The 22,505-nt window shown below is 42.1% G+C and overlaps 1 protein-coding gene across 28 annotated transcripts in view; it reads right to left on the bottom strand.

Annotated features, from left to right (window-relative positions):
- Positions 1-22,505, bottom strand: part of DAB2IP (DAB2 interacting protein) — a 332,379-nt gene that overhangs the window by 37,638 nt on the left and 272,236 nt on the right. For 26 of the 28 annotated variants that reach the window (XM_056812051.1, XM_056812048.1, XM_007474585.3 and 23 more), the window contains 3 exons: positions 7,987-8,140; positions 3,082-3,180; positions 659-1,210 (listed from right to left, as the gene is read on the bottom strand). In XM_056812051.1, coding sequence (XP_056668029.1) covers positions 659-1,210; positions 3,082-3,180; positions 7,987-8,140 — 805 coding nt within the window. Of the gene's footprint in view, positions 1-658; positions 1,211-3,081; positions 3,181-7,986; positions 8,141-19,706; positions 20,333-22,505 lie in introns of those variants that run through there. The other 2 variants (XM_056812064.1, XM_056812056.1) reach the window with 2 other exon arrangements.

The raw sequence follows: 22,505 nt of genomic DNA, 5'->3' as shown, positions 1-22,505 counted from the left end.
TTAAGTTAATGGATCCTACATTAAGAATCCCTGGATTATATGACCTCGAAGGTCCCTGAAAGCCCTTAAAACTATGTGTTTCTGTGGATAGGGCACTGGGTTTATAATTAGAAGTCCTGAATTCAAGTCTGACCTCAAATACTGTGTGATGCTGAGCTCTGACTCAGTTTCCTCAACTGTAAAACAGGGAGGACCCACCTCCCAGGGCTGTTGTAAGAATCAAATGAAATAAAAACTGTAAAGCGCTTAATATTGTGCCTGGTACATGATAAAAGCTATGTAAATAGCAGCCATTATTTCATTCATTCTGTGCTCCATATTTTATCATTCTGTGTTCTAAAGTCTCTTCCAATGCTAAAATTCGATGTTCTAAAGCCCTCCCCAGCTCAACATTAAATGTTGTATGTTCAATCTCTCAATATTTGGGCTTGGCACAACCTCAGCTCTCTCCTTGGAGAGAAGGGAAAGCAAATTCCAGGTGATGATTGGCTTGGCTACCCATCTCCTTTAGGACTTCAGTCCCTGAGTCAAGGGTCAGAAGACAGAAAGCAGACTGTGCTTTCAGTAGGATTGTGTGTGTGTGTGTATGTTTACACAAGTGTCTGCTACACACATTTATCTAGCTGGGCATGAAGGACATGTAGGATTTGGCTTGTACCTTTGCCTTCCCAGTGCTCTGCAAGATATGCACCAGGGCAGATGCCATCTCCTCCTTGTTCTTGACACTGAGCACAGGTTCCAGCGCTGAGCACAGAGCCATATAATTGTTGGTGATATATTCAGCAAATTCCTTATACATCTCCATAGGGAGGATGCTGACAGTCTGGTATCGAGACTTGATGCGAATCATGGGGCCAGGACTCTTGCCCTTGGGATTGGGTGTCACTACAGGGTACCATTTTTCCACAAACTGCCTCCCTGACACAGAGGCCACAGCCAGGTTCACCAGCCCCAGGTAGTTATTTTTGTCCTTTTTCTTCTTCTTGTCAGTCTCCTTGTACAAATGCACCGTGATATTCCTGAGCGGTGGCAGGTTGTTGAATTCAAAGTGTTCCCCCCAAAAGACATTATCTGTCTTTAGTTTACATGTAGTCCGTGCATAAAGGACATCATCCAGGCACAGTTCACATAAATACTTCTTCTTGGCTGGGAGGTCCTTGGCTTCGATGACCCAGAGCTTCAGCATGTGCTCCACCCTCCGACTGTTGTCCTAGGGAACATATGGACAGTTAGAAAGATTAGGCAGGGAGGGAGCAATGCTTCCCCTTCCTCTCCACTATATAATTCAATCAATTCATTGGAAAATGTGATCCTCCTTCTGTATTTTCTTTTTTTTTTTTAATGGCCCAACTAACCAGAATCAATTCAAATTGTGAAATGTCAAAGCAGGAAGAAATCTTAAAACATTATGCTAGAACAGTAAACCCAGAATTTTGGAGTTGGAAGAAACTTTAGAATGGAGAAGAAAGAACACAGACTATTATATTTGGATCTATGGAAAACAATATTAGAGGTCATCTTATTCAACCTCTTCATTTTATAGATTGAGAAACTGAATATTCTCCAGAATAAGGAGAACTTATTTGGTTTGAGTGTCTGAAATAGTCTAGCCAAAATTTACTGAGAGTTTGGTATCAAAAGAAGAGTAGGTTATTGGATCCTCTATAAATCCTTCTTTCCTTCTGACTAATTTCTGGATTGTCTTTAACTTCATGTCTTGAGTAAAAAACAAATTAATCTAAGAACTCAAATGGCAAATTGGAATGTATTTTGGAAAACTAAAAAGACAAGAAGGCATCTTTTAGGGGTCTTAAAACAAAAAGGCAGATTATTTTAACAGTTTATATAAAAGGAGGTAACAAGGCCATGTTAAAGAGTATCCTGAGAATCGGGGGATATAAATTCTATTCCTTCCATCATTAACTAGGCCTTGGTCAATTCAATGAATGTTCTTTAGTGTCAGGGTTCTCATCTGCTAAATGAGAGGGATGTATTATTATATGATCCTTAAGTTCCCTTCCAGTTCTAATATTCTGTGTTCTGATTTTGTGTTATAAAGTATCTTCCAGCTTTAATATGCTAATGATCTGTTCTTCTTAAAAAATCTCTTCTAACTCCAACTTTCTATGATTTTTTTTTATTGCCAAAGAGTAGAACTTCTCATCCTCCACATCAAACAGTAGGGAATGAGGGGAGAGAGAGTGGAATTGTAAAGAATCTGAATTGGAAAGCAAAGAGTTTTAGGGAGACTGGGGGCCTTGAAGAGAAGGGAAATGCGTGGAAGGGACAAGCCCACTTCCTAGCAGGTTTTTAAAAGCTCTGCAAGTACAACTGTTTCTGAGAGTCACTTTGGAAACTTCAACTATGGGAGAAAAGACCATTTCTCTCCCCACCCCATGTGGAAATTTCTAGGATGAGATGCTAAGGGCTATTCAATATCAATAGTGTTAACTGGATTCCCAAGTCCCAAGCTTTTATATGCCCAGGTCAGGAAGAACCACAGAAGACGTAGATGGAAATGGACCTAGATGCCCAGTAAAATGTAAAATTATGGGCCAGCATACATCTCACGGGAGTACACTTTATTATTCTGTCCAATATGGTACTTCCACACAGAAATGCCCCAAACTCAGCCCATTTTTGACATAATTCCATTCTTCCACATTCTTTTTTTTTTTTTAAACCCTTACCTTCCATTTTGGAGTCAATACTGTGTCTTGGCTCCAAGGCAGAAGAGTGGTAAGGGCTAGGCAGGGGAGGTTAAGTGACTTGCCCAGGGTCACACAGCTAGGAAATGTTTGAGTTCAGATTTGAACCTAGGACCTCCCATCTCTAGGCCTGATTCTCAATACACTGAGCCACCCAGCTGTCCCCTCTTCCACATTCTTGTGTTCTCCTCTTCAGCATTTCTACCCTTCTGGACCTCTGTAGATCTAATTTCAAATCTTCCCACCTGGATGACCTAGACTGTCATGAGGTTGGAGGTCTGACAAAAGTAGGGTGTTTACCACAAATAGTACTATAGTCCCAGGAGGGAGACCCATGGCCTAAGTCACTTACCCACCGAATCTGAAATCTTACCTTGTTTGGATGCACAGCTCGACGAAGATTCTCCATCCATTTATCACGCTCAGCTGCAGATCGGCAAGAAAAGCACTTGCTACCTGAAGAAGTTGTTACCTGTGTGGAAAGAAGGAAAGATGGTGTAATAACCAAACAGATGTCTTATTTCTACATGCTGGACAGCTCCAAGGTAATAGAATGCCTAAATACACACACACACCCATACCCACACATGGGGTGTGTGTGTGTGTGTGTGTGTGTGTGCGTGTGTATGTATTTATTTGTGGGTATAGGCATGTATGTGTATAGATAGATAAGACACTCTCCTCCAACCCTAAGCAACTGCCTCCTTATCTAAAGATTCTCAGAATGTCAAAGGCAAAAGATTTAGAGATCACTGGATCATTTAGAGGTAGAAGACACCTCTGACATAGTTTAGTCTAACTTTTCCATTTTATAGATGAGGAAACTAAGATAACATCTAGGAAGTAGAATTTCCAGAATTCCAATTGAGGTCTTGTGACTCTGGGTCCAGTACTCATTACCTCTTTTCATTTAATACAAAATTTCTTTTTAAGGAAGAAAACAAAAGTAGAGAGAATAGACCTGGGAACAGACTGAAATCACATGAAAGACTACTTATTTAGTCTTTAAAATTATAAGGAGCTTGGAGTTCACATAGTGCAGTCACCTCACTTTACAGATAAGGGAAATGAGGCTCCAAAATGAGACTTGACTAGTTCAAGGTCAGGTATCTAGATGGTGCAGTGGATAGAGTGGGAAGCCTGAAGTCAGGAAGACCAGTGTTCAAATCCAGATACTTACTGGCTATATGACCCTGAGCAAGTCACTTAAGCCTGTTTGTCTCAGTTTCTTTATCTGTAAAATGAACTGGAGAAGGAAATTACAAACCACTCCAGTATCTTTGCCAAGAAAATTCCAAATAGGATTATGAAGACACAACTGAAAGTGACAGAACAATGACAAATTCAAGGTCACATAAGTAATGAGTAGCAGAGCCAGAATTCATACCCAGGTTTTTTGACTGCAAATCCACCATGTTTTCCTTTTACCATGCTGTTTATTTGAAGAATTATGAATAACAAACATCATTCCAATAATAATAATAATAATTCACAATCATATAGCATTTTAAAGTTTACAAAGTGCTTCCCCACCCACCCCCAACAATCCTGCAAAGTAGGTAGTGCAAGGATTATGTAAACCTAAAAGTGATGAGATGTTTGCTCTGAAAGGGATCTTAGAGATTCTCCTACCCAGCCTACTCATTTTACAGAGGAGAAGATGGAAGCTCTAAAAGGGGAAATGACTGGCCTGGGGTCACAGAGTTAATAAGTAAAAGAACTAATACTAGAAGTCAGATCTCTTGAGTCTAAATCTCCACTGCTTCTGCCACTGAACAACCCACCAGGGAAGAGAAAGCAGATAAAAGCCAGGAAGAACAAAACAAATACACACATTTTCTCTGTCTCTCTGTCTCTCTCTCTCTCTGTCTCTCTCTCTCTCTGTCTCTCTCTCTCTCTCTCTCTCTCTCTCTCTCTCTCTCTCTCTCTCTCTCTCTCACACACACACACACACACACACACACACACACACACACACCTTGGTCTCTCCTAGAGCCACAGTTCCCTAGCAGCTACAGACTTGCTCTCTCATAAAAGATACTCCCTTCCTCCTCCACTTCTTGTCCAGGACCATCAACAGGGGGCAATTGTGTTCTGGAAGCCAAGCCTCATGTCATGAGTTTTCAGGGACCAGAAAGAAAAATGCAAGACTCATTAATTTCCATGATGCAACTTATTTACATGAATATATCCATCCCTCAGATGGATGGTTCCACTAATTAAACATAATTATCAAGAGGGTTTATCTTTTGAGAAATGATCTCAAAGTGGAGGCTAAAGGAGCTAATGGAGGAAACAAGGAGAAGCCATTGGCACTGTTCCATTCTCAATGCCCTAGACTCAGAATCTTTGGAGCCACTGAGGAAAACCATAGACCATTACTGTCTGTCTAAATGCAGGCCCACTCTGTGATTAATTCATTTAGCCTCCTATTGAGCAGAGCTTAAGATCAGAAAGGGTCTGACCCAATCCTGAGAAAAGTTCAGGAGAGATAGAGATTTAAACAAGCCTCAAGTTGGTTGGAATAATACTGAAGAAGATGATGATGGTAACTCACCTTTCTATAATGCTGTTTAGTTTTCAAAGCTCCCCCCATCCCCATCAATGTTGCTATTTTCACATACTGTCATCCTCATTTAACATGGAAAATATGGTCCTCTTAGAAATTAAATGAGAAGCACTTTGCTAAACTCAAAGTGCTATATAAATGTTTTCCTGTAGAAGTCATTATTGTTACTCATCTAAATCTGATTCCATTGAAATAGACAAGTCCTTTTATCAATGCTGACCAATAACTACCATGCAGGTTATAGTCTTGGAGAATGTGCTAAAGAAACAAGAAGTTAAATAACTTGTCCAAGATCATACAGTCAATAGGTATCAGAGGTGGAATATGAACTCTGGTCTTCCTGAGTCCAAGGCCAGTGATGCCAAAGTCAAGTGAAAATGGGTCCACTAGACTGTATATAAGGGACATAGGAGATAACATACTGACTTAGAAAAGAACATATTAACATAATCTTTGTTGTATTGTAGGACAGCTAAGTGGCATAGTAGATAGAGTACCAGGTCTAGAATCAGGAAGATTCAATTTCAAATTTGGCCTCAGATACTTACTAGCTAGCTATGTGACCCTGGGTAAGTCACTTGACCTTGCTTGTCTCAGTTTCCTCTTCTGTAAAATAAGCTGGAAAAGGAAATGGCAAACCACTCTAGTATCTTTGCCAAGAAAACCCCATATGGGATCACAAAGAATCAGACATCACTGAAATGACAACAACAAATGTTCTAGTGTATTTTCATTTATTTCATTAAACATGACATTTTAATCTGGTTCAGTGGGCAGTCTGTTTGACACCTCTGTGCTGCCTCTCATTATTATTTCTGAATTACTTATACGATATAATACAGCTGCTAAGGGAGAGTTAGGATTTAAACCTAAATCTCTTGAGACAAAGTCTGGCATTCATTCTCCTTTCCCACATTGCCTCCCTTACAGGCCAGCCCTAATACACTGACCTCCCAAAGTACTTATGTATATTGTTTCCTTTGGTCCTTAAAACATCCCTATGAAGCAGGAGAATTAAAAAATATCCATTTTACAGATGAGGAAAACTAAAGTTCAAAGAGAATGAATGGCTCATCAGCATTTATGTAGCTATTAAGCAGTAGATTTTTCCTAAGGGGTCAATTACCCTTTTCCTTTTCTCTTGTCCCCTGTCTTATTCCAAACCATAGGGAGCTTTTTCTATAGGCAAGGAGAGTTTGGTCCTGATCCTCCTTGGAGGATACAATAATGTCTTGGCCAAATGAGATGCAGCCCTCTCCTCCACAGTTCCCTTTCCATTCCAGATTCAGAAGGAAAGAAATTAGATTCTGCCTCTTTCCCCACTCCCAGTAGAAGCAGTTACTTATGGATTAGTTTCTGCTGTCCCAATGGCATCAACTACTTTTAAGTGATGGGAGTGAGAGAAAATGTCTCCTATTTTCTCTTGATGCTCTACCACAAACCATAAATTGATTCTTTCCTTTTTTTTCCTTTCTTCCTTCTTTCCCACTAACACTTATTATATGCCTGCTGTATGGACAAGAATCTCACAGGAGGAGATGGCAGGCATATAGGAGCAGAATATGCATGAATAGAAGGAGGGCCAACAGAGATAAAATCATGGTTTCGATGAGGGGTACAGAAAGCACTGTGCTAGGCTCTAGGAAAGACACTGAATTTGGACAGGGCCATGGTAGGGGATATGACACATTTCAATTATTGTGATATGAAACATAATATCATAATTGCCAAAGGGAGGTGCACAATGTTGTCTAAGATACAAAAAGGGAAGGGTTATTATTGATTTGGGGGGAAGCTGGCTTCTTAAAAGAGGTATCATTTGAGCTGGGTAGGATTTCAACAAGTATGGCAAGGGGAGATTTCGTGTGCTGGGAACAGCATAAGCAAAGGCACGATTCAGACAAGTTTAGGATATATATTGGGGAGGGTAAATAATGCAATTTGGCTAGAGTACATACAGAACATCGAGAATCAGAGGACATTAGAGCTGAAAGGAACCTTAGAAATCACCTTATCCAACCTTCTTATTTTGCAGACAAAGAGAGAATCCTGGAGAGGGGAAACAATTTTACTTCAGGTCACACAGATAATGAGTAGCAAAGCCAGGGTTTTAATCTCAGGGCTACTAACTCTAAATCCAGTCTTCTTCCATGACTCTGTAGCTGCCTCTATGTGCCTGGAGGAGTAGTGTGAGATAAATTTGGGAAGATAGACTGGAGTTGAATTGTTGGCAAGGGGGAGAGGCGGTAGAGGGAGAAGCCTCAAATGCCAGGCAAGGAGTCTCACCTTTACTTAGTAGGCAACAGGGAGACTTGCAGGTTTGGGGGGCAGGTAGATGGTGTGGTGGAAAGAGAGCCAACTTGGAGTCAAAAAGACCTGAGTTCAAAGATGGCCACAGACACTTACTACCTATGTGACCTGGGCAAGTCATTTAACCTGTTTGCCTCAGTTTCTTCAATTATAAAATGAGGATAATAGAACCCACTTCCTTTGTTGTATAGAGAATTGAATGACAGAATAATTGTAAAGAGCTTAGCACAGTGCCTGGAACATAGTAAGCACCATAAAGTGTGAGCTGTTAGAGGAAGAGCCATGTAGAGGAGAGGCCAGTGGACAATATGAAGACTGGGCAGGAAAAGAGATAATATCCAAGGGACCTCCTCTCCTCCTCTCCTGAGCCTGGTGGCCCCCTCCATCCCAGGATCTTACCTCAAAGCAGTAGTCCTGGCCCAGGATGCTACTATGAACAGGCTTGATCACAACTTCCTCCTCCATGCTGAGATCCAGTGCTTCCACTGCGCTACTGGGACTGAGCAAGGACTCGTGGGACCTCGATTCCTTCAGCCTCGGCATCAGATGGGATCTGGATAGGTACATATAGGGAAGAGAGAGAGAGAGACTATTAATCATATCCAGGGATATTTTAGCCTCTCCTCAAAAGTCTACACTCTCAATCCCCTCCCCCCATACCACTTTACCACAGCTTTTGTCAAAAAAAGCTGCTTCCATTCCCAGTGGAAAGAATACTTGAGTCAAGAAGATGGGAGTAGTGACTGGACTCCTTGTGAGTTCATCCAAAAATGCCATTAGCCAATGACATAGGTATCAAGTGTTGATTCTTGTTTGGGAAGCCTATCTAGTAATCCTTCATTGGATTTGGGGTTGTAAGGGACCGTATGATCATTTAGTCCATTGTTTCCCAATCTTTTCAAGGATGCAGATTTTTTAACGTTATAAAAAAAATGCAAAACATTCACTATAGCTGCTATATGAATCAAATGAGTGAGAAAATACCTTATAGTTTCAACATCTTACAGTTAGTTCCTCTGTCCTCCACACCTTCCTTGGGCTGTGCCCATTTCTCTGACCCCCACCACTGGTCTATTGCCCACAGGATGAGAACTTCTTGATCTAATCTAAATTTAATTTAGATTTAATTTAATCTAATTCCTTAATTTTAAAGAAACCCAAAGAGGTTAAGGGAACTGACAATGGTCACCCAGTTATCAAAAAGCATTGCTGGGATTTGAACCCAAGTCTTCTGACCTAAAATCAGTGTGTGTGCCACTATATCATTTTTCCAATCTGTAGAAGAGGCTGATGAAGCAGGAATTGGGTGTAGCCCTTGGTGTGGGTGGGGGAAACATGTCATCACATGTACCACACACATAAACAAACACAAACACACCTGGGAGTGGGTAAGGAATGATACCATTTAATCAATCGGGGAGTGTTTCTTCCTCTAACAACTTAACATGATCTTTTCTGGGAATTTCCATTGAAGGTTATCTTCCATTCATTCTCCATTCCTAGTTATTGACACATTGTCTCCCCCATTAGAATGGGAACTCCTTAAGAACAGGGACTTTTTGTGGCCTTTCTCTGAATCCCCAGGTGCTTAGTGCAGTGCATGGCACATAGGAGCCCCTTAAAATACACGTTGACTTGACTAAAATAAAGGACTTAAATTAGATGATCTTTAATGGTCAGCTTTGACATGAGATTCTAAAGGCCTCAGTGGGATGGGTTCCTGTCCCTGCCTCTCTTAGGGGTTGGGGGGTGGGGAGAAGGGCACAATCAGGCAGAATCACAGGAAAAAAACCACACAGAACCTTTGCAGCTGGAAGAAACCTTAGAACACAGAATGTTAGAGACAATCTAGTCTAATTCCTTTCATTTTAAAGGTGTGGAATCAGAGCTTGTCAGGAAAAGTGATTTAATACATTGAATTTTAGTGGTAAGAGTCAGGACTTAAATCCAGACTACCGATCAGCCTACAGCAACATCCACCATATCCTTTATCTTCCCTGAGCAGGGTTCTAGTCTAGGGCCTGCTTTCTATCCCAGACATAGGTCCCATCACCCTATGTGCCTGTTTCTGAGAGAATGGAATAAAGAGAAAGTTTGAGTCTGTCTATATCTTGTTTGTACATACTTGTTTGTGTATTTTCTCCCCCACTGGACTATGAGCTACCTGATGGCAGATGCAGTTTTTTGTCTTTCTAACTTAGCACAGGACCCAGCACATACTAAATGCTAGATAAATGCTTGTTGACTTGATTAAGTCAGAAACTACATTCATAAGTTCTTGCCCAGCAAGCTTGAAAACCTTTAGGAAAATCTCATCCTTGAGAAACTTCTGACCCTCTCTCATGCAACAGATGTATTCCACTCTGTAAGACACATGTGACCTTTCCCATGCCAGACCAACCTAGGACCCTAGGGAGCACTGAAATCTTCTCTAGCTTCAGTTGGTCCTAGGACTTCTAGAGTACAGAGGATATGGCTCTCTCTGAAGTTCAGAACCCACAGGAGTTTCAGAATCAACTTTCTGACATGGGCCAGGACTTATACTACCACTATATCCTTATTTTAGCCTATCTGGTTTGTCCCACCCCAGACCACCAGGCCACAATGGCAGGAGACAGAAGGGCTGACACAGCCCAGGATGGACTAGAGTTTTTTTCCTGCAAGTGTCTCACATCTGTTCCTTCCTCTTTACTGCTGCCATCTTGTACCTTAACACCAACCTTTACCACCTCCCACAAGGATTATTGTAATAATAGCACATTTACATAGTAATATCCTTAAAACAACCTGGGGATGTGAGTTGTATCAATTTTTGCCTCCTTCATTTTATAGATGAGGAAACTGAAGCTCAGGAAAAAAAAGCATGGGATTACAGATTTAGAGCTAAAAGAGAGATCCTAGATATTTTCCAAACTATCCTCTACTCCTCATTTTATGGATGAGGAAACTGAGGCCCCAAAAGGGAAAGGGTCTTGTGTAAGACCATGCAGGTAGGAAACAACAGAGCTAAAATTCCAACACTGGTCGTCTTGCTCACAAATGGGTGCTCTTTTCATTACATCATAGCTAAACTTATCGAGTCTCATCCCTTTCCTGAACTAGACAGACAGGTCGATTCTTTTCTCCAAGGGCCCATTGGTCAAAGTAGCCTGTCATTCCCCATCTACAACCAGCTCCTTAGCTCTGTGTTGATCTCCCTGAGCACAGGTCCCCAAGTGTTTACAGAAAGACAATGATAAATAAGCACTGTTGGTTTCATTGATTCCTGGAAACTCGTCTGAGCCCTTGCCCCCTCTGATCTCCAAACTTCTCCCTGCTAGAATTCACTAGGGCAAGGGGGGTGGGGGGCTAAGGTCAGGGGCAACACACCTTAAGAATGGAAAAGGTCATAAGGAGGAGGAAGTTAAATGTGTCTGTCTCCAAATGTCACTGGCAGTGAATGAGTCATATGTCATTCACATAGAGCAAGTCCTCACTTCTTAGATCTCCCCCTGAGATGGCACAGTCCACAGGCTTATCAGAAGTCATAAAATCAAAGGATTTGAGGTTAGAAGAGCCCTTTTAATAAAATTTAATAAAATTCATTTATTTTACTGTGGAGGAACCTGAGGTCTGGGGAGAGAAGAGATGGGCCCAGGGTGACCAAGTTAAGTAGAAAGCAGCAGAGCTATCATTTGAACGTGGCTCTTCTGAACCCCAAACTAGTGAACTTTTTGTTGCTTCCTCTTGATCTCTAGAGGTCACCCCATGAGGGAGGGCAGGAGGGAGGGAGGAAGGAGGAAGGAAGGCAAGGAGGCGGGCAAGAAGGAAAGAAGGAAGAAGGCAGGAAAGCAGGAAGGATAAAAGGGAAGAAAAACCATTACCCAAGCAATATAGTGCCAATACCAGCCCTAACATTAAATCTGTGTGACCCTGAGCAAAACTGCTTCCCCTCTCCTTCTCTGAGTCTCATTTTCCTTTTCTGTAAAATGATAGGGTTAGGTTAGATGAAGACAATATGCACTCTTAAGGATAGAATGCTAAAATAAGAAGTCCATGATGAACAGTACCATTGAGCCTAAATCATGGTCTATTCTTCCCAAACTTCCATCCTTGATAATGACTAACAGAGAGGTCTTTGTAGAACCCCCCCCCTTTTTGTTCTAAACACTGTGTAGTAAGATTCAGAGCACAAATCCCCCAATCCCCTCCCTATATACATTCCAAAATTCTATCCTTATAATCAGCAAATATGCAAAAGGCAGTATGTTAAGAGTAGGAAATTGGTCTCAAATTCTGCCGACCTCTACATCATGGTGGCTGTGACTTCTCTGCAAGTTACTTAATTTCTTACTGCTCCAGGCAAATCTTAAACACTATAAACCCCAACCAAAGCGACTGCACTGGTAGGGAAGTACCCCTTCATCAAAAATCAAGTTAGAAAGTAAACTCACAGGCCTAGAGAAGGAAGGTCCTGAGTTTCAAGTTGGCCTCAGATACTTCCTAGCTGTGTGACCCTGGGCAAGTCATTTAACCCCCTTGTCTAGTCCTTTTCACTCGTCTGCCTTGGATCCAATGCATACTATTGATTCTAAGATAGAAGAGAAGGGTTTGCTTTTGTTTTGTTTTTTTGTTTTTAAATAAATCCATAGATGAACACTGGCTTTGGAACTAGAGACCTATATTCAAATCCTGACTCTGTTTTCTTCATCAGGATTGGGGGGAGGGAGGACACAATTTCCAATATTCTTTCCAGTTTCAAATCTTCTGATATTATGAACCTTTTGGCTTTTATTACACGATATTGTAATGGCCTGAAATGGCCAGTGTTGGTTAATTGCAATATATGCTTTCAAAGTGTTACTATCATAACAAAATGAAATCAGACCCAATCTTGAATGTTAGCCTGGTCTTTCCCATGCAAGGACTTTTAATTCCTATAAGATATGGCTCCTGGTCTCTCCTTCTCACATTTAGTCCAAAGCACATTCCAGCCCTGGGCTAGAAATGCAGTTTGTGAACATTTATTGACTTGCTGATTGATTGATATGGAGATATTGTGGTTGGCTGGGGGTAGTTCCTTTCAATCTATTCCAGGAACAGAGTGCTAGAGCAGATGACCTCCAAGACTGATTCCCTACCCATGATCTCATCTGACCCTTAGACCAACCCAATACTTGTTACATTCATTTAAAAAAAAAAAAAGAAAATCGAGGCCCAGAGAGGTCCTGGCTTCAGAAGATTATAGGACGTAAAGCTCAAAGGCATCATAGAGATAATGTAATATAATTTCTCTTATCAGGAAGTGGAAGTTAAGTGACTTGCTCAAGGACGGCCCGTGCCCAGGGTGGCAGCCGGCGGGGCTGAAGGACCCAGCATCGCCACCGAGAGCCGCCCAACGTGCCGTCCTAAACACGTTACCCACGGCAGCCCGGATGTGGGAGCAGGGCTGACGGCAGAGTCCGGGACAGGCTGAAGGAGGTCTCGGGCAGCCCCGAGTGGGGCCTCCCAGACCCGACAGCCCCAGAGCAGCGGCCCAGGGCTCCGGCGGCGGCTCCTCCTCCTCCTGCTACAGACAGGCTCTGCGGCCACCTGTCTGGGGAAGCCTCAGTCACATATTTGGAAAATGCAGAGTTGGTATTTGAACCCAAGTCATTTGACTTCAGGTTTGGTGCTCTTTTTATGATGCTGAGCAAATGACTGGGCAGGATTAGAACCTGGATTCCAGACTCCTTCCCCTGTGCTGCAACAACAAGAAAGTTGTTCTTATAGTCTTTTTAAGTTCTTAGGGGGCCTAGGATAAATCTCTTCATTTCTCTTGGCATAGGCTACTCTCCACTCACTCAGTTGTTTTCCCAAAAAGGCTTTCATCCAAAACAATCTATTGCCTTCCCACCTTAAGAAGCTAGTCTATGATCAGAACAAATTCCCTTTTTTTTCAGGTTGGAAAATGGCCTTTATCCTGGACCTGGGCCAATCTAGCTATAACTAGCCAGTCCACAGAACCTTAAAACCGGAAAGGACCCCTGAAATCATCTAGTGTAAGTCACTTGTAAAAGAATGCTATTGGGGGCAAGGACTGCACTGGATGATTTCTAAGATCCTTTCCAGCTCTAAGATTCAGCATCTAAACAAGAATGCCATCTATATCATCACTGAAAAGTGGTTGTATATATTTCTACTTCAAGACCTCCTAAGCCAATCTGTTCTACCTTGGAACAGTTATAACATTTGGGAAATTTTTCTTTGTGTTCAGCCAAAATTTGCCTCTTTGAAACCTCGTTCCCCCTAGTACTCTTGGTTCTGCTCCTAGGGTCAAGCAGAATAATGACAAGAGTGTTAGATCTAGAGTAAGACCTGGGTTCAAATCCTAGTTCTGTTACTATCTGTATGATCTTTTTGCTGTTGTTGTCTAGTCATTTTAGTCATGTCTGATTCTCTGTGACCCCCATTTGGAGTTTTCTTGGTAAAAACACTGGAATGATTAACCACTTCCCTTCCTCAGTTCATTTTACAGATGAGTAATAAACTGAGGCAAATAGGGTTCAGTAACTTGCCTGGAGTCACATAACTATTAAGTGTCTGAGGCCAGATTTGAACTTCTTGTTGCAGGACTTTATCTACTGAACCACCTAGCTGCCTTTATCTGTAAGGCCTTAGACAAATCATTTAAACTGATGTCCTCTAATTTGCTTTCTCCATGTAGACCTATGATTCTATGATATTAAGTCTAATCTTCTATTTGACAGCAATTCAAATACTTGAAGATAGCTACAGTACAGGTCTTTCTCTATCCTAAGGCTTCACTTCTAGCTTCTTCAACTGATCTCTCTAGTCCTTTCCATGTCCTGATCACCCTCCTCTGCATGTCCTCTAGTTGATCAATTCCATCTGGCTCTTGAAGAGCAGTAAACTGCCCTCTGGTCACGTGGTGCCCACCCCAGGAGCACAGGCCTTGATGTAAACATATGGCTTTCTGCTCTGAGTCTGCCAGTCATTTCCAAAGCATCCCTGCCCTGGCTCTCCGTGGCTCCGTTTCAAGGACTGTTGTGAACATTTTAACAAACATGGCAAATGGTTCCCCCCTCTCAGAAGACAGCCCATCGATCCTGAGGGGAAATAACCTTGTTATCCGTGTGGGTTCTGTTCCGGGGACTCCAGCGGAGAGGCCGCCGCAGCCTGGTTATTAAAGCAAGATGTTTGCCACTTGAAAGCACAGAGGAGAGATCCCATTCCTGGCACCAATTGGACACAACATTTCCACCCGACATTCCAAAGCATCTTTCTGGCAGTCTTTTCTTTCCCCTCCCTCCAAACAGGGGACAAGCTGAGGGAACAGCAGTAGTCAAATAATAACAGACATGAAAGGGATTGTTCAGATTGAGTGGGTGGCAAAGACCCTGGCCCAAAACTGATCGGTTTTTTAGGGATGGAAGGATAGGTTCCTAAGCTTCACGCCAAACCTAGTCATAGAATTTAGAGCCGGAAGAGGCTTTAGAAAAAAGGATTTTTTTTCTTTTTAAGTCCATAGACTAATTAGAGCTGTAAGAGACCTTGGAACATAGAATGTCACAGCTGGAAGAGACCTTAGGCCATATGACAGTAAAGCAGAGAAAATGGAATATTAGAACTGGAGGAAAAATTCTTGAACATGGAACATTGAAATTGAAAAGATTCTTAAAGAACATAATGTCAGAATTAGCAGAGACTAGAGAGATAAACTTGCCCTGACTGAGAGGTCCAGAGAAGTCCAAAGGCCTTGCCCAAGGTCACACTGAGGCATAGTTTATGACTAGAACTTCAAGTCCAGATCTCTCTCCACAGAGAAGCAGGCCATGCTATTTATTAAAAGTGCCCAAATCCTTTCTCTCTCCCCAAATATGAACATGTAGATTATGGAGAGAAGCATGAAATATGTCCCCTGGGGACCATTTAGTTTTGCTTAGATGAAGTCTTGGACTGAGGGAGAAGGCAACATTAATTGCATTCAACAGAAGCTGCCTTCTTCCATAAACTTTGGTAGAAAATCATTCCATTTGGCAAAAGTGGGGCTACAGAACCACAACATCACCGTACCTATACACAGTATCAGATAATGAGGTTGAAAACACAATTTGAATGAATAAATTTCTGAATTTCCAAAGGGCCCAGGCCAGGGAAATTCTCAAACCTTCCTGGGCAGATCAAACAGGAGATAAGAGAAGCTAGGAGCTATTTGACAGAGGAAACTATGAAGTGTGGGAGGCAGGGGGCGGGGTGGGGCTGATCCTGAGCCAGGGGGGTTTGATCCTAAGACCAGAGAAAGGTCACTAGGGTTCCAGTTCTGGCCCTGCTTGACATTTATTATATGACCTGAAGTCACTATACTATCCCATTCAAGCTCTAACATATGCTACTCCACATTCTAGCCTCCCACATTTGAAGGCTTTAACATTTAACATTTTAAGGTTCTTTACTGCTTCTAGGTCCTGAAACTCTTTCCAAGTGTGATTTCCATAACTGTGCCTCCCTACTCCACTCATAGCACCCTACTTCAGCGACTACAGGCAGAAATTTCAGGATGGGTTAATAACAACAGCAATTCACCTTTATATAATGCTTTAAGGTTAGTAAAATGTTTTTTGGAGCAGAGAAAGTGAAAGCAGGAATAAGTATTTAAATAGCACCTACTGTGTGCCAGTAATTGCACTAATCACTATTACAAACATCACATGTGGTCCTCACAGTGACCCTGACAGATAGGGGCTGTTATTATCCCCACTTTACAGATGAGGAAACTGAGGCAAACAGAGGTTAAGTCATTTGTCTAGAGTCATATACCTACTAAGTGTCTGAGGCTGCATTTCAACTCTTCCTAACTCCAAGCCAGGTGCTCTATGCAGTGTGCCATCAACTGCCTTTATTTACACAATCTCACTGGATCCTCCCAATCATCTTGTGAAATAGGTGTCACCCCCATTTTACAGATGGTCACAATGCCTTGCCCATAGGAGGTAATTAGTGATATGGAATTTAATTTAATTTGGGGAACCAGGGCTCAGATTCAATGCAGGTGTTAACTGGGTTGAGCAGGGAGCCGAGCTGGGTCAAGAAGGACAGATCTTCTGATTCCAAGACCTGAGCTATTTCCTTTATACTTTATGACATCACTGCTCCACAGAATTAGGTAGGCAGGCTCAGATTCTGTGTGCCCCAGAAAGAAAGGGAATCTTTCAGGATAACCAGTCTTTCTACTTAAGGCAATGGCAATCAGGAGCATTCTGGGGATGAAAGCAATTGTGTCTCAGCCTGTGTCTCCAAGTACCAAACCTAACTCTATTGGAAATGAGCAGCTAAATATGGCTAAGAAGAACAAAACTAGCAAGTGGTCAATAATTTCTTTACTTGGGAATAGGATATCTTTGGAATATTTTAAAGTCTGGAATTCTCACAAAAGGAGAGGAGAATGAAGTTGCAGGGAATGAGGTTGGAGGTCCTGTGTTCAAATCCCTGCTGTCTGTAATTTAATACTGATGTGCATATGGGCAAGTCAGTTAATCTCTCTGGGCCTGTGCTTCTCCTGAGTTAGACCAGATAATACATATTCTCTAAATCTATAATCCTAGGATTGCTAATGTGTGGTAAAGAGGGAGGGTAAGTATTATTACTCCCATTTTAAAAGGAGGAAACTAAAACTCCAGGAGAAGAAAAAAACCCACTGGATGTGACACAATGATTATCACTGGAGAACCCTAGTCTCTAAGTCCCAGTCTTATGCTTTTTCTGTGACAATACATTGCTTCTTGTGTCAAATATTTCCCCAAATTTGGGCTGTGCAGCAACATTTGCACATAACTATTTTCACCTGGCTAAGAGTTTCAAATACCACCTCTCTGAGATAAACTTAGAAATGTCTAGGCCACCACTGACCTCGAAAGACAGAGGCTAGTTATCTCTGCCCAACTAAGAGAATACAATGGGTCACCATATTTAGGAGACCTTACCCTGCCTAGGTCTCAGAAGGGCAGGGTGTAAAAAATAGACTCGAATACAGGACTACAATCCCCACAAGCCTTTGTTCCACTTCCCCAAAATGTTCCAATTCCCCCAAAATTCACGGGAATTCTGAGGTGGGCCGAGATCGAGGAAGGATTTAAGCTGGTGGCAAAGGTTTTTGGGTCTCTCTCACTCTTTTGGACTTCCATTTTGGAGCAGAGGCGTCTCTTCCATGATGTGAGGTTATTTTGTCTAGGCCTCTGGCCTAGGCACATGTTTCTTACTTGTATATTCTTTAATCCTTAATAAACCTCTAAAAAATGTAATACTCCTTGCAGAGAGAAACTAATTTCTACCTGCCTCAGTCTCCCCATATTCCTAAATTTTAATCTTTACAAGGGTGACCTGACCTATGTGGAGAAAAGTGTCACAGAATTTCCTACTAACAGAGATGCCTTCTCTGAGTATTACCAGAAGTGTTTTTCTAGACAGAAGGTACATTCTAGATCTCTTCCTGGACAAGACAGTATCTTCCCCTCACCTCCCCAACACCTTCCTTGAATCAGTCCTCTATAACTGTATATATCCCCAAAAGTGAGGGCCCCCAACCATTCAGAGATCCTTGTCATCCAGTGTTCAAATATCCCTCCTAGTTTTTGCATCGGGTATTTTGTGCCGTCACTCCTAGTTGTACATTCTGTATTAACATTCTAGATAAATTCAAAAATTTGATGTCCTAGGGTTCCTCCTAGCTCTAACAATCCATGTCTTGGGCTTTATTTGATGTTTGAAGGTCCCTTTCTGGCCCTAAAATTCTATGTTTCACTGGGTCCTTTCAGCTCTGACATTCTGTTATCCTCTAAAACAAACCTGTAATATTATGAAGGAGATGGAGGAACCAAATCCTGTTTCTTAAATCTGATCTGCATTATTCTTTGGTTCTTGTCATGTCATCACAGATGGGAGGCCATCCTTGAGCTGCTTGGGGTGTGGTTCTTCCCTTTCTAAGCAGATTCTATTCTGCCTATTTCTAATTCTTTAGCAAAGGCTTCAAACCTGGTCCCCCCCCAAACTTCTTTACTAGATCCTGCCCCCAAACATCCAAATTGAATCTAACTCAGTTCCTGTTCCTTAATCTCTCCTTCCTTTAGCCTTTAAGACTTGGTTCCTGCCCTACAGGCCAGGTTTATTCCTTTGGGCTGACCCAGACCCAAGCAACAGGATCTTCTTCCCCTCCTCCTCCCCTCTTCTCTCACTGTCCCTTTCTCTTGCTTGAACAGCTCCTGGCTGCCAGGCAGAGCCCACAATACACTCACAGCTTAGCTTAGCTCCAGCCCCATCATTGGCTGATCCTGTATCTGAGTAGGAGAGGCAGCAATTCCCAGGCAAGGGGCTCTGGCAGCTGCTGCTTATAGCCACTGTGCAGGACACACACGTACACGGATGCACATGCACAGGATGATGCCCTCTAGACTCATGAATACAAAACACAGATACATACAGACTCAAACATACACTGCTACCTGCCCACTTTATAGTCACACAAACATTTAGTTACATAGGAATACACTCACATACCATCCATGCTACCACAGACAATTAAACCATCAGAACTACAAAGAACCCCCCCCCAAAAAAACCCACCACAAAAAAAAAATTTCTCTACCACCATGGACACACAAAAAGATCAAGAAATAAAAAGTAACACCCCCCCCCACACACAGAATTACCGTAGATACATAACTGTTTAGCTATTCCCTGCTCCCCCCCCCCAAACAGTGCAGGCATCCTTTCTACCCTTACTTCCAAAAAAACAATAAGAGAAAAGCAAAAAGGAAAAAATACTACCCAGGCTTCCAAAGAGTCCTAGGTCTTAGCCGGCTAATACCCATTGGCCCTGGTCCACTCTTTGTTAAAGGAGAGCTCCCCAGAAAATTGTACCGAGATGCCATGGACAGGGTCTCACTTTTGCAACCCCTGACATACTTCACCCAGTCTTCACAAGTAAAAATCTAGAGGGAGATGAGCAAGAGATATGTTAACTAGCCACCTTACTGCTCTGGAGTTTGGCTTGAACCTCTCTACAAATCCGTTTATCTTGACAGGAGCCTGTGGGGAAATGGACTGCAACCCTTAAGAACAGCTGGTCAAGTCCAAGTGCTTACCTTGCAGGGTTCCCATTCAGGTCTTCTCTCCAAAACATGTCTCGGTTCCCACTGTCATCACCCTGGTATGATCCCTCATTACCACTTGCCAGGGTCTTTTCACTCCCACTCTGATCCATCCTTTCCCTGATACCAGACTAATCTTTCTTACAGACAGATATCCAATTCTGGTATTCTTTTGCTCAAGAATTTCTGTGGCTCTGATACTGCCTTCTGAGACAAGTTTAAACTCTTCTGCCTGGCATTCAAAGCTCTCTACAATTTGCTTTCCCAGCTCTGTACCTTACCAGCCCTATCTCATATGACTGCTCCACAACTCCAAATTCCCAAACCAGGTGGGACTCCCCCTACTGTGAACAACTTCTTCTCCTTTGCTCACACTATTCCTTATGATTAGAATATCCTCCTCCCTTGTGTCTCTGATTGTTGAATAATGAAAAGAAATCTAGACCTTAGAACACAATTTTAAAAGTGGAAGAAAGACACAAAATCCTTTGGTTCAATCTATTCATTTGGTGGATGGAGAAACTGAGGTCAGAGAGTAGATGTGACCTACCCAAGGTCACATTGCAAATTAGTAACAAAATCAGTATTAAAATTTAGTGTTCTGGCTCCTAGTTCAGTATTCTCTCTACTACAAACAACAGATTGTTCTACAATGCCTAGCCGTCACTCATCTCCACCTGACCTAGAGTTGGCCTTCCTCCAGGGGCTGCCTGCACTGCCTGGCGTCACCCCATTGTATCCAGCTATTTCCTTTCCCACTTTCTCCAGCCTGGCTGCCACCTCTGGGCTAGGCAGGCAGCCCAGTGGAGGTCAGCTAGCGGGCTTGGGATCTGGCTTGGGATCTGGCTCATTCAGCTCAGGCTGGTTCTTATTGTTCCTGAGCTTGGGCAGAGGGTGGAGAGAGTAAGATTTGAGAGAACAGTACTGAGAGAACAGAACCAGCTACTTCTCTTCCTCCTCTCCCCATTATCTTTGGTATTTTTCCCTTTCAGAGCTGGGAACAGGACTTGAATGAACAAATCTAAGTTCTTTCCCTCAACTCTTATAATATTGCAGATTGGGTTATAAAATCATCAAACATGGAATGTGTTGGAAGGGATCTTTTTTTTAACATAACATGTTGAAGTTCCATCACTGCCCCACTCTCTCCAAGCTAGTAAATTAAGCCCCCTAATTAAATCTTAAAAGTGTGCAAACCCCTCCCAGGTGCTGGTCAGTACACTTCTGCTCCCTTCCCAATCATCTTGACTACAGCACTTCACACACACACACAACCAAAGTGGCTTTTAAAACCCCAGCTCCTCCTTAATGTCCGGCAGAATTGGCTAGAGCTGGTAACTTGTTCCATTCAATCAATCTAGAGCTCCCCTATGTCTTTCACTTCCATTCTCATCCTCTACTTAAGTCAATAAGCATTTATTAGTCAATCACTATGTGCCTGGCATTTATACAAATAAAAAGCAAAAGTATCAGTCCTCAAGAAGCTTACATTCTAATGGGAGAAACAATGTTTATAAATAGATATATTTAAGAACCATAAGAAGTAAATACAAAGAAACCTTGAAAGAAAGGCTAATCAAGCTTCCTTATTTAAAAAAAAAAGGCACTGGCAAAGCCCATCTGCAACAGAAAGTCTTCTAGGTCCAACCAGAGAACTGATCACATCCTGCTCAGACCAGACTTGTACCTTCCCTGCTATGCAAGGATATATATATATATAAATACCTTTTGGTTCACTGTTTTTGTCCTCTGTACATCTTTTCATGCTCGTCAGTTTGTCAAAAATGGCATGAGCCAAGCAGAAATGTTATCTGTAAAATTCTTTTAATACTGTGACACCCATAAGCAAGTTCTTGCCAATCACTCACCTAGTGCCCTTCTTCTGAAATATCTCTCAAATACCTGTCAGTCTTTATAAATTCCCACCACCAAGCCCTCATCACCTCTCAGAGATTCCCAAATGATACCCCACTTCTGGCCTCCATCCCTGTAGTAAATACCTACAATATATTACCAGATTAACCATCCTAAAGGGTAGCTCTGATCAGGTCATCTTCCTGTTCAGCCTCCACAGCTATTTATTAAGGTCTTTACAAATTTACAAATGCCTCAGACTGGATTTAGGGTCTTCTACATTCTTGATTCACTTTATCTATGGAAAATTATCTCCTAACTACTTCCTAAAACACACCCTCTGCTCTAGGCAGGCAAGTTTGTTTATAGTTCCATGCACACACCAACACCAGACTCAAGGAATTGTGGAATTTCAGAACTTGGAATACAAAATGGTAGAGTTGGAACAGATCCTACCACAAGATCAAAGATCAAAGCTGGAGGGAATCTCAGAGGTCATCTAGTCCAACCCCCTCACTTAATTAACAGATGACTAACTTTGAGGCCCAAGGCCACAAAGGCAGAAAACATCAGAGGAAGGATTTGAATCCAGGTCCTCAGATTCTTTCCAAGGTAAAATTAACTCCTCCCTCCCCCATACCATTTTAGAAAGAAGGAAATAGGAGATCTAGAGACTTTGGGAACATCTAGGTGATAATAGCGGGTAGCACTGGGCCTAGAGAATTTTTAAAAACCCCAACAAATTTGAGTTCAATTCTAGTCTTAAACAATTACTAATTGGGAGACTCTGGGCAAGTCACTTATTTGCCTCAGTTTACTCATCTGTAAAATGAGAATTGTGAAGATCAAATCAGATATTTGTGAAGTGCTTAGAACAGCACCTGGCACATAAGTGCTATAACAATATTAGTTATTATCACTATCATTAGAGAACTGACT

This window comes from Monodelphis domestica, chromosome 1 (assembly GCF_027887165.1).
Source record: "Monodelphis domestica isolate mMonDom1 chromosome 1, mMonDom1.pri, whole genome shotgun sequence".
Lineage (NCBI taxonomy): Eukaryota > Metazoa > Chordata > Mammalia > Didelphimorphia > Didelphidae > Monodelphis > Monodelphis domestica.
The sequence above is the reverse complement of the archived record's forward strand: the minus strand, read 5'-3'. Positions and strand labels throughout refer to the sequence as shown.